The sequence below is a fragment of the Bidens hawaiensis genome, unplaced genomic scaffold (genome assembly GCF_021521415.1).
Source record: "Bidens hawaiensis isolate Kalapana, Puna unplaced genomic scaffold, B.hawaiensis_p1.1 tig00048261_1, whole genome shotgun sequence".
Taxonomy (NCBI): Eukaryota; Viridiplantae; Streptophyta; class Magnoliopsida; order Asterales; family Asteraceae; genus Bidens; species Bidens hawaiensis.
In genome coordinates this window covers 66,177-82,333 of record NW_027506069.1, presented here as the reverse complement: position 1 = coordinate 82,333, position 16,157 = coordinate 66,177, and the positions used below count along the sequence as shown (strand labels likewise).

General features: G+C 38.9%; 1 protein-coding gene and 1 pseudogene across 1 annotated transcript; both read left to right on the top strand.

The window, feature by feature from the left end:
• Positions 1-236: 236 nt before the first annotated feature.
• LOC143616584 (auxin transporter-like protein 4) lies at positions 237-2,935 on the top strand. Its single transcript, XM_077089382.1, has 7 exons — positions 237-400; positions 481-666; positions 757-869; positions 1,034-1,217; positions 1,314-1,411; positions 1,611-1,818; positions 2,150-2,935. The coding sequence occupies exons 1-7, from the start codon at positions 254-256 to the stop codon at positions 2,717-2,719; spliced, it is 1,506 nt and encodes a 501-aa protein (XP_076945497.1). The 5' UTR covers positions 237-253; the 3' UTR covers positions 2,720-2,935.
• Positions 2,936-7,815: 4,880 nt separating this feature from the next.
• LOC143616585 (small ribosomal subunit protein uS12m pseudogene) lies at positions 7,816-9,074 on the top strand (annotated as a pseudogene).
• The last annotated feature ends 7,083 nt before the right edge of the window (positions 9,075-16,157 follow it).

Sequence of the window (16,157 nt, the reverse complement as noted above, 5' to 3'; positions counted from 1 at the left end):
TATGGTTAATTAACATTTAACACCACCTCTGTTCCCACCGCGGCTGCCACTGCTACTCCGCCGCCCTCAAACGCATTTACACTTCTCTGCATCTATAACAGCCGCCTTGCCTTTGCATTTATCTCTCTACTACACCTACACACACACACACATTTATTTTCATCTTCAAGTAAATCCTACTCAGTTTTCATCTTAATTCACTTGTTTTCAAGTTTCTGATATCTGAGTTGAAACAGATATATAATTTAACAAAATGTCTGGCGAAAACGAGGAATCAATAACCAACTTCAACGAGGGCGAACGTGACATGGAATCCGATCACTCTGGATTGGACATGAAGAGCATGCTCTGGCACGGTGGCTCCGCTTGGGACGCCTGGTTCAGCTGCTCTTCAAATCAAGTATATTTTATTTATCAACAAACATACATACATATTACAAATATACATTAATAAACTCAGGGATTGTTATTATTATGCAGGTGGCACAAGTGCTGTTAACGCTTCCGTACTCGTTTTCGCAACTGGGAATGGCGTCAGGGATTGTTTTACAGGTCTTCTATGGCCTTTTGGGCAGCTGGACTGCCTACCTGATAAGCGTGCTTTATGTGGAATATAGATCGAGAAAGGAGAAGGAAAATGTTAATTTTAAAAACCATGTTATACAGGTACGTAATTATTCATTTGGATTAATTATATATATGTTACAGTACTAATTGGTTATGATTCTTGTTTGATGATTAAATAATTAATTGTAGTGGTTTGAAGTCCTTGATGGATTGTTGGGACCTTACTGGAAAGCAATTGGATTAGTTTTCAATTGCACTTTTCTTTTATTCGGCTCTGTTATTCAACTCATAGCTTGTGCAAGGTTTAATTCTCTTTTCTTTTCTTTTTTCTACACATATTAGTATTTATTTATAAGATTCCAATTAAATTGTTGATTGTAAAAAATATCATTAGTTTTAAATCAGTTGCTTTCAACTTTTTTTAATTTGCTAAAAGTTGGATCTGATTTTGGATATGAATTGACAGTAACATTTACTACATAAATGATAATCTGGACAAGAGGACATGGACGTACATCTTTGGAGCATGTTGTGCGACCACCGTCTTCATCCCGTCGTTTCATAACTACAGAATCTGGTCTTTTCTTGGACTCGGGATGACCACTTACACGGCTTGGTACATGGCGATTGCGGCTCTAATTCATGGCCAGGTGCATCTCTACTCTTTCTTTTTCTAGAACCTCTCAATGTTTTGATGCTTGATGTATAATTATCATGGTCTAATTTGTTGAAAATTGGTGGTTTAGGCTGATGGGGTCGAGCACTCTGGTCCGACGAAGCTGGTGTTGTATTTCACCGGAGCTACCAATATCTTGTACACCTTTGGTGGACATGCCGTCACTGTGTAAGCATTACCACTATCACATTCAGTAAAGTTATACAGACCGTAATTTTTTATTTATCACGCGGTCCCTTATAAAACTTTAATTTATTTTTATACGAGTTTGTTTTGTTTAATCTGTAACTGGTGTGTGGATAGTATGCAAGTGATTCATTTATCAACAAATGCTAAAACATTTTTGATATTATGTTTTGATTTATAGGGAAATTATGCACGCTATGTGGAAGCCCCGAAAGTTTAAGTATATTTACTTTCTTGCGACATTGTATGTTTTCACATTAACTCTTCCGTCGTCTGCTGCGGTGTACTGGGCGTTTGGTGATCAGCTTCTCAACCACTCCAACGCCTTCTCCCTCCTTCCCAAGACCAGGTGGCGTGACGCTGCCGTCATTCTCATGCTCATTCATCAGGTAACTCCTTAATTTTTAGTTTTTTTTTTATTTTAGCTTCCTTGGCTAATAAAATTATAGAGAATTATATGAAATTAAAATAGTAAGGAATATATTTAGTAATTTGAAAGGGCAATTTTTAAATTGTTTGTTAAAATTATAAACCATGATTATCAGGCCAGGTGATGAATACATTTTGCAATCAAGCATGTAAACTTGATCATCAGTCTCATCATTTCAATATTAATCTTTTATATGAATTGTATGTTAAAGTGACCTTTTAGTATTACATGGCTATCCTTTTTGCCATACAGGGTGGTTGTTATATTTTTAAACTTTTATTAATGTGCAGTTTATTACTTTCGGATTCGCTTGTACACCGTTGTACTTTGTGTGGGAGAAAGTGATCGGAATGCATGACACAAAGAGCATCTTTTTACGGGCAGTAGCACGGCTGCCTGTGGTCATACCCATATGGTTCTTGGCCATAATATTCCCCTTCTTTGGACCCATTAATTCCGCAGTTGGGGCACTCTTGGTCAGCTTCACGGTCTACATCATCCCAGCCCTAGCCCATATGCTCACCTACCGAAACAGCCGCTGCTCGCCAGGTAATATTTACACTAATGTACATATTTTAGTGCACAACGCATTTTATAGCTGTCTTGTTATCTCGGTTTGGTTTTTTATTATGTTGGTTTATATTTTTCAGAATGCGGCTGAGAAACCACCTCGTTTCATGTCGAGCTGGGCGGCAATGTACGTGCTCAACGCGTTTGTAGTCGTGTGGGTCCTAGTGGTCGGGTTCGGATTTGGTGGATGGGCAAGTATGACCAACTTTGTAAGACAGGTTGATACGTTCGGTCTTTTTGCCAAGTGTTATCAATGCAAGCCTGCGGGGCCAGCCCCAGCGACACATTAGCTTGACTCGATCGAGATTGACTGAGTTGACTCAGTAGGGTTAGGTCTTCATATTTTTCTTGCTTCATATATTTGTGATATAGATGGGGAGCATAAACCATTTTCCCATACATGTGATGTGACTTGGCTTGTCTTTTATTTATGTTCTTTTTTATAATGTAGATTGAAAGTGTGATAATTGAGTATTCCAAACGTTGGGCTTATTAAATACATGTTGCTTAGTTATCCCATGATTCTTTTGTCTTGTTGGATTATTATTTTTCCATGTTTTAAAAGTTTATTTAAAAAAATGTTACTTTGGTTCACAAACGATTTTAAAGATATTTGGCAATATATACCTACATATGTACATAAAACTGTTATATAACTTTATAAACCTCGTGTATAGAGGTCCTTCAATTTTAACCAATACAAAAGATGTAAAACGTTTTGTCTCTTAATTTACTCTTAGTTAAATGTGTCATATTTTTTTTTCTACCGGCTCCTAAACTACACCTGTACCTATTGGCTATTAGATCCATATATAACCTCATTGTGGAGATCAAAACCTCACCTTCTAGATTGAACGGGCATCAAAGGCAAAGTAGGGTTGAAAGTTCTAGTTGTACGTACATGACTGACAAAAAAAAAACTTTATTATTAATTATTTTATTTATATATGTGTATAATTATGTTAATATATACGTGTGTGTGCGTATATATGTATTACATGTTGTATGTTTAGTTTTTATATCATAATTATCTATATAATATTATTTATTATATTAAATAAAATTTTATTTATATTTACTAGTTTAAGCTTGTGGCCTAGTTAGTCAAGATAAGCATCTTAAGGTTCACATGACTCTTTGGTGTACAATTGACTCATTTACAATATTACTGGGATATAGGCTTACGAATGGAAGATGTTGACATTACTAAATAAAGAGTGTTTACATGTTTTGAGTCAGAGACCAAATTCCTTGACTTCACATGGGTGCCACGTGACCTTCTTTACTCTATATTCTCATACTCTCCTTTACTTCAAATCAAATCAATCATGGCACATGATTCTCAAATCAGTGAACATGGATGACTCTTCACCCATTCAATAGTCCCTCAATTTAGGGATCTCTTAGAAAAAATTGTAAAACAAGTTACACAAAGATCATGTATACTATAGATACATACATATTGATTTTGAGTTTTAAGATTTGAATATATTGCTCATTATTGTCCTTGGAGGCTTGGATTATGAAACTGGAAGCAAATTCCTGTGTTTTTTTTTGGGAGTTATAGCGTGTAAAGAAAATGGACACGTAAACTAGATTCATTTCAATAAACATTTGATGCCGCACATGATATGGGAGAAAACACATTATATACATACTTCGACAGAAATATCTATAATCGACTGAATTTATAAGACCACAAACTTTATCTTCTCAAAACTACAAACATACAGAATTTATAAGAGCACCATTACATCTAATTTTAATAATAAAACTTATATATATATATATATATGGGAGGGTTATCCAAAAAAAAAAATAGTTTCCTAGGAAGACTAAGAATAAATCATAGCCATTGGATCATATCAATTAATAGTTGAGATTTAAAATTACCATAAACCGTCATAGTTTCCTAAAATTACTCTTTCACCATTATAACCGACATAGTTTCCTAAAATTATTCTTTCACCATAAGATTTAATGTCAAGTGTCAAAATTCTATTGGTTTTTACCATTCATTTAAAATAACTTCTTTTTATCTGAACCCTTTTATATATATATATATATTGGTGAAATCTTGAGAGAACTCCTTTTAAAGAGATAATTAGATAACTAGTAAAGAATTATTTTTACTATTAAAAAAATATATATTTTGTGATCTTTTTTCCCTCCTCTTAATAAGATGATAATGTTAATAAAAAAAACCCTTTAAAACTTGTCAATGTAGTGCATATGTGCACTAATGCCTATCTATCTATCTATCTATCTATCTATCTATTCTAATAAAATACAACTTTTATCACTTGTCAAGCTCATAGCCATCCTCACCATTTTTCAACAAATTTTCATATATAGTCCTTATTTTTTAAATCATTTCAATATATGAATCTAAGTTTATATTTATTAAATATAAATACTAACTGAATTAGTCATTAGCATTAATGGTGAAATAAGGAAATATAAAAATTGAAGTTGCAGACCTGTTAGAATAAAATTTGAAAGTCACAAGTAATTGCAAATTAAAAAAAAATAAAGGTGCATTATTGTTGAAAAATTTTAATTTGTACGGTAAACTACAAACTGTTTTTAAGCAGGGATTCAAACAACAGTGCATAATTTTATATATAAGATTAGTTTCAAATTTGGATTTAAAATTTTCTCATATGTATTTGAACTCATGAAATATGTATTTTCTTAATTTTTACAAACATTTTGTATAAATATTACAAACATGAAGAATACATATTATGCATATATATCTTGGTGTTTAGCATTAAATATCAACATATTGAAGTTGAATAGTATAATTATAATCTATATGTTTAACGATTTACTCTATGAACTATGTGTCATCTATTTATATGAATCTTTTGTGTAGTATAAAGGATTTAGCAATAAAAATATCAATATTTAGTTTTCAATATTTTCTTCCATAACTCAGACCAAAATGCTTCAGAAACATATGTTTTATGACTTGATTTATACTTTTTCTATACATTCAACTATATTTATTTTAATATGTTTTATAAGATAAATTACTTAATTAGCGCTCTTTCCTTCCCTTCGAGCTAGTCGGAATCAATCCATTTCTTTTGTCTGTAAGAGAAAAGGCGCTTATTCCTTGAAATAGGAGCGCAGTCACCTTGCCCTTCTACTTACTGGCTTGGCTATTTCGAAGGATTCGCTTCGGCGGGTGATTGAACTAAAAAATCATTTTTGAAAGCGGCACTCCTTCCTTGCTTCTTACCCCGTAGTGGGAGATTTTTTGACAATCGGTCGACTCCCTCGAGGGGAAAATGTTTCATTTTAGTAGCAACAGAGTTGTTCACAAATGGACCAAGAAATCTGTCCTTTGCTGAAAGCTCCTAGGGTAAGAAGAAATGAAAGGTAGGTTTTGTCAGTGATTAAAGGGAAAGGTCAACCATAGATTACGGAACTGACTAGCGGATTCAGGGAACGAAGATGGCCCTCTACCTACATCTATACTGGACTCCTGACTGTTAAGAAACTTTTGCTTTTTGCCGAGGGAGAAAGGCTTCACTCAAGGTGATAATTGGAAATGCTAACCGAACACGTCCAAAAAGTCTCGTAACGAGGCTAAAGGGGCTTGATTCAAGTCCTCTGGGTCGTCCACTAAGTGAGGTCTCATTGGGAGAATTGGGAAGAGAGAAGGTCAGCCTCCCACTATGTGAAAGAAGAGCTTTTCTCTCATATTCACTTCTATAGAATAGATAGAATAGCCGCAGCTGAAGCCAGAGATCTTGTCCCCAACGGGACATTTTCTTCAACAACTGAACTAGCATCACCGTTCTTAAGCCTAGACTTGTTTTGGGGTTCCTCTGCCCCATTCTGTAACTTACCTTGTCCGTCCATGAGGCTGTAAAAAGAGAGAAAGGGGCGGCTATCTAGCGGGAGTCGTTTCGGTTGTATGCCACGAGGTCCCTATGGACAAGGGGACAAGTGAATCATCGCTTTTGGGCGCAGGCAGCCCTCTACCATCTATCCCATTGCATTCCATTGTCTCGTATTGTACTATACCGTATCAGACCAGCTACATCTATTGAGTGAGAGAAAGGTAATCTATTTCATTCTATTTTCTTCATTTTGATATTGATAGGGATCCCCATTCATTCCTAGATTCCTGGATTGATTGTCCCTACCTAACTACATGGTAGTGGTCTAGGGAGCGCAATTGCTAGAGCACGGGAGAATGAAGAGTAATGATTTCAGCAGCCATTCTAGAGCATCTATAGAACTCATCCACTCCCCCAATTTTGCTAGTAGAAAAGATATAAATCTCATAATTCAAATGAAGTTATCCTAACCAAGGCTTCGCCTTGTTCACATCAGGGGCTCTGGGACTCGAACCCAATTCTTTCCGCGACCCCCTAGAGAGCAAACTTTTCTCTTCTCTTTTCTACGAGAATTGATGCTTCGCTACTTTTCTACTATACAGCTACGCTACGATCTTTCTTCTCTTATGAAATTTCTGGTGTCAACCATAGATTACGGAACTTTCGAGATGCTTCCTTGCGAAAGCCAACGGAGTCTGTACTGTAACTCAACCTTCTCATCCATGGAAGGATTCCTTATTCGATGATAAATGTCAATCGAGGGCACCCTCATTTCCAGAGAGAGAATCAGGCTGCACAGAAGGGGGAAAGCCCTCCTACTGAGCAAGATCATTCATTAATATTAATAAGGAAGCACTTAACTTAGGGCAGCCAGTCTCACTTCACACAGCACAGTGCCTTGCTATTTGCATTCATCCTTGTAACTTACCGAAGCGAGGATCTCATGCTATCATTGAATGGCTACCGAACCGCCATACTCAGGTAACCGGTCTAGGTTCCAAGTACATCAACACCCCATAGCTACTTAGGGCCGCAACGTATCGAACCGAAATAAGATCTAAGATTGACATCTTGATACACTAATTTACCATAATAATAAATAGAGTCAATGCGGACTCCGCCGTGGGAAGAGCCGCTTCTTTCTTGCTTGATAGGGGGGCTTCCATTCACCAGCGCAGACTAAAAGTGCTTAAATACCTTCCTAATCAGTAATTTGATGGTCTTCCGTAAAGTCTTTCATGCGCACCTTCCTTCATAAGGACAGGTAACCAGGCGGGTGACTCACTCGTAGGTAGCACTATCCGATGCTCTTCCAATTCAGGAAGACTTCTTTCGCCGGTTGGTCCAACCAAGAAAGACATGGGAATTTTGGGCGTCAAATTTATCTTCTTCTCTTACTTACGATATTTCGAGTTGGATGAACAGATCGCTCCTATTTAATAAAGAAAGAGGGCCAACTCTTCTAGTTGCGCCTCTAACCTTACTACGCTACCCTGATAAAAGGTCGAATTCAGCAGGACTGCGGGCACGAAATGCCGATCAAATCCGTTAAAGGAAGCCTAATCAAAGCGGGCAAACAAGAAGATCTGACTGAGTTGATGATGGACCCGATCTCGAAAGGCGAGAGGCTTTCATAAAGACGTATGTCGCTCTGCTTCATAGACAAGGCTCGTTCCGTACTTTACTTACGAGCTAGTGTAGTACTCGCCCCTATCTCTTCTCTAAAGGGGCGCACACTCGCTGTCTACTAAATGAGCTCACGAAGCGATCTGGGAGCGAAGCCTTAAATTGAGTTGCTTCCCCCCTTTTCTTTTCCCTCACCCTACTCTTTCATTTCCGCTTAAGCTTCCCCGGTTTGGGGGATTAATTGATTGGCTCTCTCTCTTTTATAAAGCGAAGCAAAGCGCATGGCGCTGAAGCTCAATAAACACAGACGAACACGATGCAGGGCATAGCATAAATGAAACCGCTGATCATTTCATAAAACATATATGCTTTCCCTTTCTCGATGCTTTTTTTGGGTGACTCACCAACCGACCCAGCAGTGATCGTCTCGGTTCTTTCTTTCAATGAAAGTTGACTAATATGAAATCAACATTCTTAGACGTCCACGTATGATTTTGATGTCAGAGACCACCAATGAGGTTTTGGCTTTAGTAACCTTTACTGAGAATTGCAAAACTATCCCTTGGTCGAAGGCAACAATGAAGTTAACGATTCCAATTAAACGCTAGGCTGTGGTTCCTCAGTCCAGCTAATCCATTACGGGTTTCTGGAAGGCCTTTGAAGAAGAGAGGTTAAAAGAGCCCAATCCAGGTTTAGCTGAAAAATGATATTTGGATTCGGTGGGTTCATAAGGACTTCAGTTGTTGACTTCTTTTACTTACTACTTTATTTATAGTAATAGTAAGCAGGACTTGAGAAGTCTTGTTTTACGCCAGACTTCTTTGGCGGTGTATATGGTTGGTTGTTGACCAACGGAGTATGCCCGCGTGTACCAACGAGAACACCGAAAAAACCTAATTCAGCTCCACGTAAGATAGCCAAAGTACGGTTGAGCAATCGACATGATATATTTGCTCACATTCCGGGCGAAGGTCATAATTCGCAGGAACATTCTATAGTCTTAATAAGAGGAGGTAGAGTGAAAGATTCGCCAGGTGTGAAATCCCATTGTATTCGAGGAGTCAAGGATTTGTTGGGAATTCCGGATCGAAGAAAAGGGAGATCAAAATATGGTGCAGAAAAACCAAAATCGAGATGAATGGAAGATGCCTCTGTCACTCTTTTTTCTCCAAAGGATCTCCCTATTATTTTGAGAAGAGAATTGTTGGTTTGACCGACGAACTACGTGGGAAAATGGACCTTCTTTCTTTTCAGAAAGCATTTTTGAAAGTAACAATTCCATTCAGTTCGGTTTCGGAAAACTTTCCGCCGGGGCCTAACATCAAAGGCGCAGGTTGATCGTCGTGGCATGAACTCAGAATTGATTCACTTCGATTCCGCCCTACTTCAATGAAAGCTAGCTCCTACTCCTCCTTCATCGTCGTTGGTCCTTTTTTTACATTGTATAGTGAGAAAGCTCACCCCTGCCTTTAGACAAGATCTTATATATGATTCTCATAAACCCTAGGAGCCTCTTTTCCTTCTGGCCAGCTCCCCGAAAACAACGTTCGACTTGCATGTGTTAAGCATATAGCTAGCGTTCCTTCTGAGCCAGGATCAAACTCTTCTTTTGACTAGACTATGAAAAAAGACGGGTTCTATTCTATCTGGTAGAGTCAACAGAATGGAGTTCCTTGTCTGTAACTCAAGAAAACGCATCTCCTTCTCAGGCAATAGATTCATCTTAGGCGGTAAGCGAAGGAACTGTAGGGCTTAGGGCAGCGAGTGAGCCTCGGATTTTTCTTCAATAGCTCTAGGGGAGATTCTGGTATGAATTTGGTATTCATCTTGATCTCTTCTCTCTTTATTTTGATTTTGATTTTGATCTCGTTGACCTTCATTAACCTAGGAATACCTATTGGGTTGGTTTGAACGCTTTGGGCAAACGCGGGAAGGGCCTTACTACTTCTTCATTCAGGGGGGATACCAGCCTCATTACTTCCCACTGGGAGAGAGGTGCACCTAACCCACCTACCCACTCATCAATCACGGTGTTCAGCGCCTAGGTTCTTTTGTCGTTGGGGCTTATACCTTGTGACTCATTCATTCGGCAGAGCGTTCCTCGGGCCAATGAGTGATGTTATTTTACTTCATATCCCAAGTTAGGAATAAGATCACAGCTTACCCCGCCACAAAGCGATTCAAATCTCTTTTTCATAGGCGCTAACTCTTACTTAAACAGCTTCGCTTCCTTCCATTAGTCAATCGGACTTTTTCACAAGATCTCTAATGCCAATAAAGCAGGAAGGGGAGGGTTCCAGTCGAGTTTTATAGATTCCGATAGAGTCACCGCTCGCTTTTGCTTTTGACAAGATGTGCTAGTCCTTTTGGTAAGCGTAAGCATTTCGTAAGCAGAAAAAACTAGATAACTGGAGCATTTTCTGCTTCGGTGGATGAAGAATTGCGAACATAAGAATTTCTGGTTGACCATGTTCCCAGAAAAAAGATAGGCGCCGGCTACCTTCTTACTGACAACACAGCTACGTGCTGGCACTCAATTAGTAGCGCTGGCACGTCACTCGGCTCCTCGGCTGACTTCGGAGCCCTCCGTTGATGTTTCGGGAAATGGCTCCATCAACACTCCTATCGAGAACGAATCTTCCGTCCAGGAGTTCGAGTGTGATGGTCCCCAGGAACCTGAATTGGAAGGGATTATTTCCCCACCCGACGGCATCATATTGGCTCCGACCCCCGCAGTGACGAGCGCTCGAAAAGCACGGCGCCAAATCTTTCTATGGATTGCTTTTTTCGCCTCTTTCGCCGTCAAAGTGCCTATGGTACCAATTCATATTTGGTTACCGAAGCTCATGTAGAGGCACCTACGGCAGGATCCGTCATCTTGGCGGGAAGAAGTCCTTAGCTATTCCTTTGGCCTATAATAAGAAAGGTCCATCAAGACTCAGAAATTACCCTCGATCTTTTCAATCCCTCTAGTAGAGAATTCTTAGCCTTCGTCTTAGAACTGAGTCAGTATCAGTGTAGTAACAGTCCTCCCTTGAGATGTAAGGGTACATATAGATCCTAGCACTGGCTGTGAGATCCGTTTGCCAGAACCAAGGGGTCTTTCTGTGGAAACCTCCACGAACAATCGTCGTTTTTTGATGGTTTTTCCGCTTCTCACAGCTGCTCTTTCCACACCTCCGGATATCTGGTGCCAAATCGTCGCCCCACATCTAAACTTGTACTTATATGCAATACCGAAATAAGTCGGGTAGTGCCCGCGATGGACTTGCCTTTCCGACTAAGTACTTAACTTCAAAGACAGCTAAATAGGCCATGGATTTTGATAATTAGCAGACCTCAGGACATAAAATGAACAGGGATTCGATAAACTAAAGTATGTATACCGTAGGGGACAAGGTGCATGGTCCTACTATTAACCCTGTTGTCACCTTACTTGTTGGATCCTGGTACAAACGATCTAGCCAAATTACCTGTACTCTAGAAGAGTAGCCCCCCGTCATTATCAATGAATTCCCATTTTTCGCTGATGCAGGCAACACCGAGTGGGATCAAAGAAAATATCGGACTGATCACTAAATAGATAAAAATAGGTGCAAATTCTGACATCACCACAGCCCACTTTGTTTTTCTCGCTCCTTGCTCGTGGAGCGGCATACCGAAATCGGAATTTCGTACTTCTGTTGGATCCTCCCTATCTCCTGATCGAGCTTGTTTAGGTAGATGTTGTCTGGTAGGGCCGATAGTAATACATTGTGTGGGACGGAGTAAGGGCCCTTATCCGCCCCTACGAGTCGTCCGGCAGAAAAGACTTTCTGAATGAACTATATTTGAAGGAAGGCATCTATTCAAGTCTTTACTGAATTCGATATGCGTAGATTCGATTCGGAGAAGAGATTCTTTCTTGTAAGAACATGGCAAACTAAGTGAAGTCATTCAGAACTGGCAAGCACCTGGAAGCACTAGACCAATAAGCTAGATCTCCCTACGGGGCATTGCACGTTTAGCCCTTTACTAAAAACATAGAAGGTATGGCCGGCTTTCGAGCTGTAGCTTTACAACCATAGGGCTTAGATAGGCCCTTTTATTATATTAGTAAGATAGGTTGCTTAAGCGCATTTTGACCCTTTCTATTAGTATGGTTGTCGTATCGATCAAGGCGAAACTTGAGAACAAAGTGGCGAACGGGTGCGTAACGCGTGGGAATCTGCCGAACAGTTCGGGCCAAATCCTGAAGAAAGCTAAAAAGCGCTGTTTGATGAGCCTGCGTAGTATTAGGTAGTTGGTCAGGTAAACTCTGGGGGTATGAGTGCATGATTCTTTCACCCACAAGCTTTGAGAAAGAGACCGAAGGAGGATATGAAAAATCCGCTGATTCCCTAAAGCTAGAGCTGCTACTTCCTTCCTGTCAGATAGAAAGAGGGACCCCAAAGAGCCTTCTTTACCACTTTAGGAGGCGGGGGTGAAGGGGGGGTTTACTTGCAACCGAGGCAAAGTTGTTTATGATTGAATCTCAGAGGCACTCTTATCATTTGGTAGATCCTAGTCCATGGCCTATTTCGGGTTCACTCGGAACATCTTCCCGTCCAGCAAAGAAAGTGAAGGGGAGCGGACAGCGAGTTAGAGGACGCTGCAGAACCGCGTGATTGATCCATCTGCGCTGCCATTTTTTTTATATTCTTGAATAGCTTGGCTGGGGGCTATGATAACTCAAATGGGAGAGCCGTGTTATGGGTGACCTTATTGCACGGTTCAGAGAGCACTTGTGTATGTGATGCAAGTGAACGTGTACGAAAAAGCTGTCGTAAAGTTTCGTTGCGGGAACGATACGCTTTGGTTACCAGCGAACGCTTTCAAAGGCGACCAGTTTTCAATACGCTGCCATTTTTTTAAGAGGAATTCGCTTTTTTTTTTCAGCAATAACATGAAAAGAGCATCCCTTTCACAAAAACCTACAGACCCCCCTATCCTGTTCAGCACCTGTGATCTTCTCAAAGATCTCCGGATTTCCGGGTAGTAGCGCAGAATAGACTGGGGATGAAATCCATCCTCCACCAAGGCAGCTTCTACGTAGCGTTCCACTATCGCTTGAGCGTAGACAGTGGAGGCCATACGTATAAGGTCATCGTCACCTCCGAGATTGAGCACCGAGTACCTGGTATACAGGACGTGGCGCTTATACTCATCGGTAAGTAGAGGCTGGGGCACCTTCCTTGCTGCTACGTACGTTGACCTTGACTTGACAGATTCATCCAATTGAACCCGAACTCAAAGGAGGACCACAAGCTCGGGGCACCTAAAGGAGAATTTGGTGTCTTTCTGGTCAGTAATGGAAGCAATCGTCCCTACCGTCGTAAAATAAGAGCACCTGGCTCTGCGCATTCACAAGGACTCGATTCTATGTCCAAACATCACATGCCAGAATATGTGGTCACCATCATAGGTACTCAAGATATTGTGTCTGGAGAGGTGGATAGATAGGACTAAGGGAATAATCTTGTTTGGTTAGGTAATGTTAATGTCAGAGTTGATATCAAGATGAAAGGGAAAGACAATAAGAAATATTCAAGATAAATACTAGAAGAAGGGTTTTAGCGAGCCGAGACTAAAGCCCCCTTACCAAGAGCACAGTGATGAGCAGGTACAGGATCCAGCAAGACGGGAGGAAGGAAGATTCGAATGATGGAACGGCCGACAGCTACTTGGGTTAGGCGGCTCAGTGAGACAGGGAAGGGCGAACGAAATGGTGGCTCAGGGAGCCAAATACATGAATAAAGGTATACTGTAGAGCTATCACTGCTTGGCACTCAGCAACATCCAACAGCTCCAATCCTTCTGGTTTGCACTAAAGTGGCTTAAGTAGCCCTCGAGGAGTCCGTTTATTCTCTCCGTCTGAGCTTTCAAAGATATACCGACTTAGGTATCTGACCAAAAAATAACGACCTTCTAACATTACCGACTTTGAACCTCGGCCTTTCTGCCTATAGTCTAAGGAACCGGTAGAAAGAGAGCTCTAATAAGTGGGGGCGACCTCGTAGTTTTATAATGATTCTTTCACTCCTATCCCCTCATAAGAGGAGGATGCCAAGAGTGCATTTTTGGCTCTTTGACATAGTAAGGCGGGAAGGCATGAGCAAGGCACTTACAAAGGCCTTTCACAGCTCAAATCCATTCATTAAGCCGCTAATCCCTTTTCTAGCAAAGTCCCAGCAGGCTACCTCATCGGGAAATTCAATTCTTTCACCGAACCCAGGGGGGCAAATAGTTAGTTGCTGTTTCCTTTTGGTAGCAGTTTTAGCTATTTCTGCACCTTCTGATCGACCTGAACAACATATACGGATCCCCTCCGCCCCATTTCATTACTAATCGAATATCCTTCACTATTTGACTAAAAATGGAGCGAAATGATCTTGTTTTGGTCCGGATTGCTAGCTCCCGTGCATAATTTTGCTACAGATGATACACGAGGAATCTTTTTATGGTGGTTCTTTCTTTTAATGACCGGCATATCTATGATTATTTTCTCCCAGATGAAGCAGCAGGCATCGGTCCGTAGAACCCATAAAAAAGAGATGTATTTCACTAATACGAAAATTGAAAACATACTTTCCACATTCTATTTTATCCTTTATTTGAATAAATTCTTCATTAGTGATTATTATACCGGTGAAGCCTTTATCCGAGACTTATGCAGCTCCTGCTAAACCATTCGTTTCCTTCTGTGAAAGTCTTTACTAAAGACCATCAGATGGATTCTTAGGAAGCCATCTATTCTGCTAATACCGGTCCTATCCTCTCCTTTCTCTGATTCCCAGTGAGGGGTATAAAGGAATGGACGGGTGAAAGAAAATGAAATATGAAAAAAAGATGCTTTGGGAGTGTGAGATAGGCGGACGGGATTAGATATTTTAAACCAAAAAATTGGTTCAGTCCCATTCCATTATTTTCGTTTTCCAAAAATCATTCAGGATATTGAAACCTAAAATATCGTTTTCATCAGTTATTTACATAATTCATATATTATATTAAACTATACAAATACAACGAATTGATGTTATGTTAGTGTTACATGTTGGTTATTAGATAATTAAAGTGTTTATTATGGTTTATATTAAAATATAAACAATCGATTCATTATATGTGGAATGAGAACAATCGACATGGACTAAATCCTGATAACGCCAGCGACTAAGTCTTAGCCTTTAATACCTAAATATATATATGATTTAAAAACTAAAAGTTTATTTTGTTGACCCAAAATCTAGAATTTTGACCCAAGAATCAACCCGAATTACTCAAAGTGGTTCTTAAAAGAAATCAATCATATATATGTGTGTGTATATATATATATATATATATAAATTTGATTAAGTTATTATTATAATAAATAATTTTTTTTGTAAAATAAATTATATAAATTAAATTTTTGTATATAAAGAATATAAGTAATATACAAATTAATAATTTGAAAATAAAACATTACAAATTTTTGTTATTATGTTTAACCACATTTATAAAAGTGATGTTTGATTCACTAAAGCATATAATGTACAAATTATTAGGTTAGCCTAAACTTTTAACCTTTAAAAAAACAAAAAAAACTTTGATTCAAATTTGATTGTTGGTGTTAATGAAACCGGGATATGGATTTTACACGTTGTAATGTTGTATACACAATTAACGGTTTCCATATCAATTATGAAGAAGTGATTATTGAGATATGCATATGTTTTGAAGTGATTGAATGCAATCATGGTCTTAGTGGGGTCGTGACGTCGTGTATTGAGCTGCCCGCCACATGCTTCATTCCGCCTTAATCGGTGATCTACTTATTAACTAATATCATCTTTCTTTCTCTCTCTTTTTTTTTTACCAAACATTCAATATTTCATAATGTCAAGTTTCTTATATTCCGTATATTATAATTATAATAGCTAATAATATAGGATCTTATTCTCAGGGTATTCCATTAGATTTGGATGTGTTATGCACCTAGTTAAAGATATATACCTTACTAGTTTGATCCTCCCGTGTTACGGGAGTTTATTCAAGATTTTATTTTTAATCGTTTTGCTATTTTATGATGATTTATTTTATTTTTTTAACATAGTTTTGTTTTAATATAATACATATACATTAATTTGTTATTATATTTTTTAGCGTTTGGGTTTTTTCAATTGAGATGTGTATGTTTTTTAGTTTTTTAACGAATAAACATAAACGAACACGGGCATGTTGATTTTTTAAA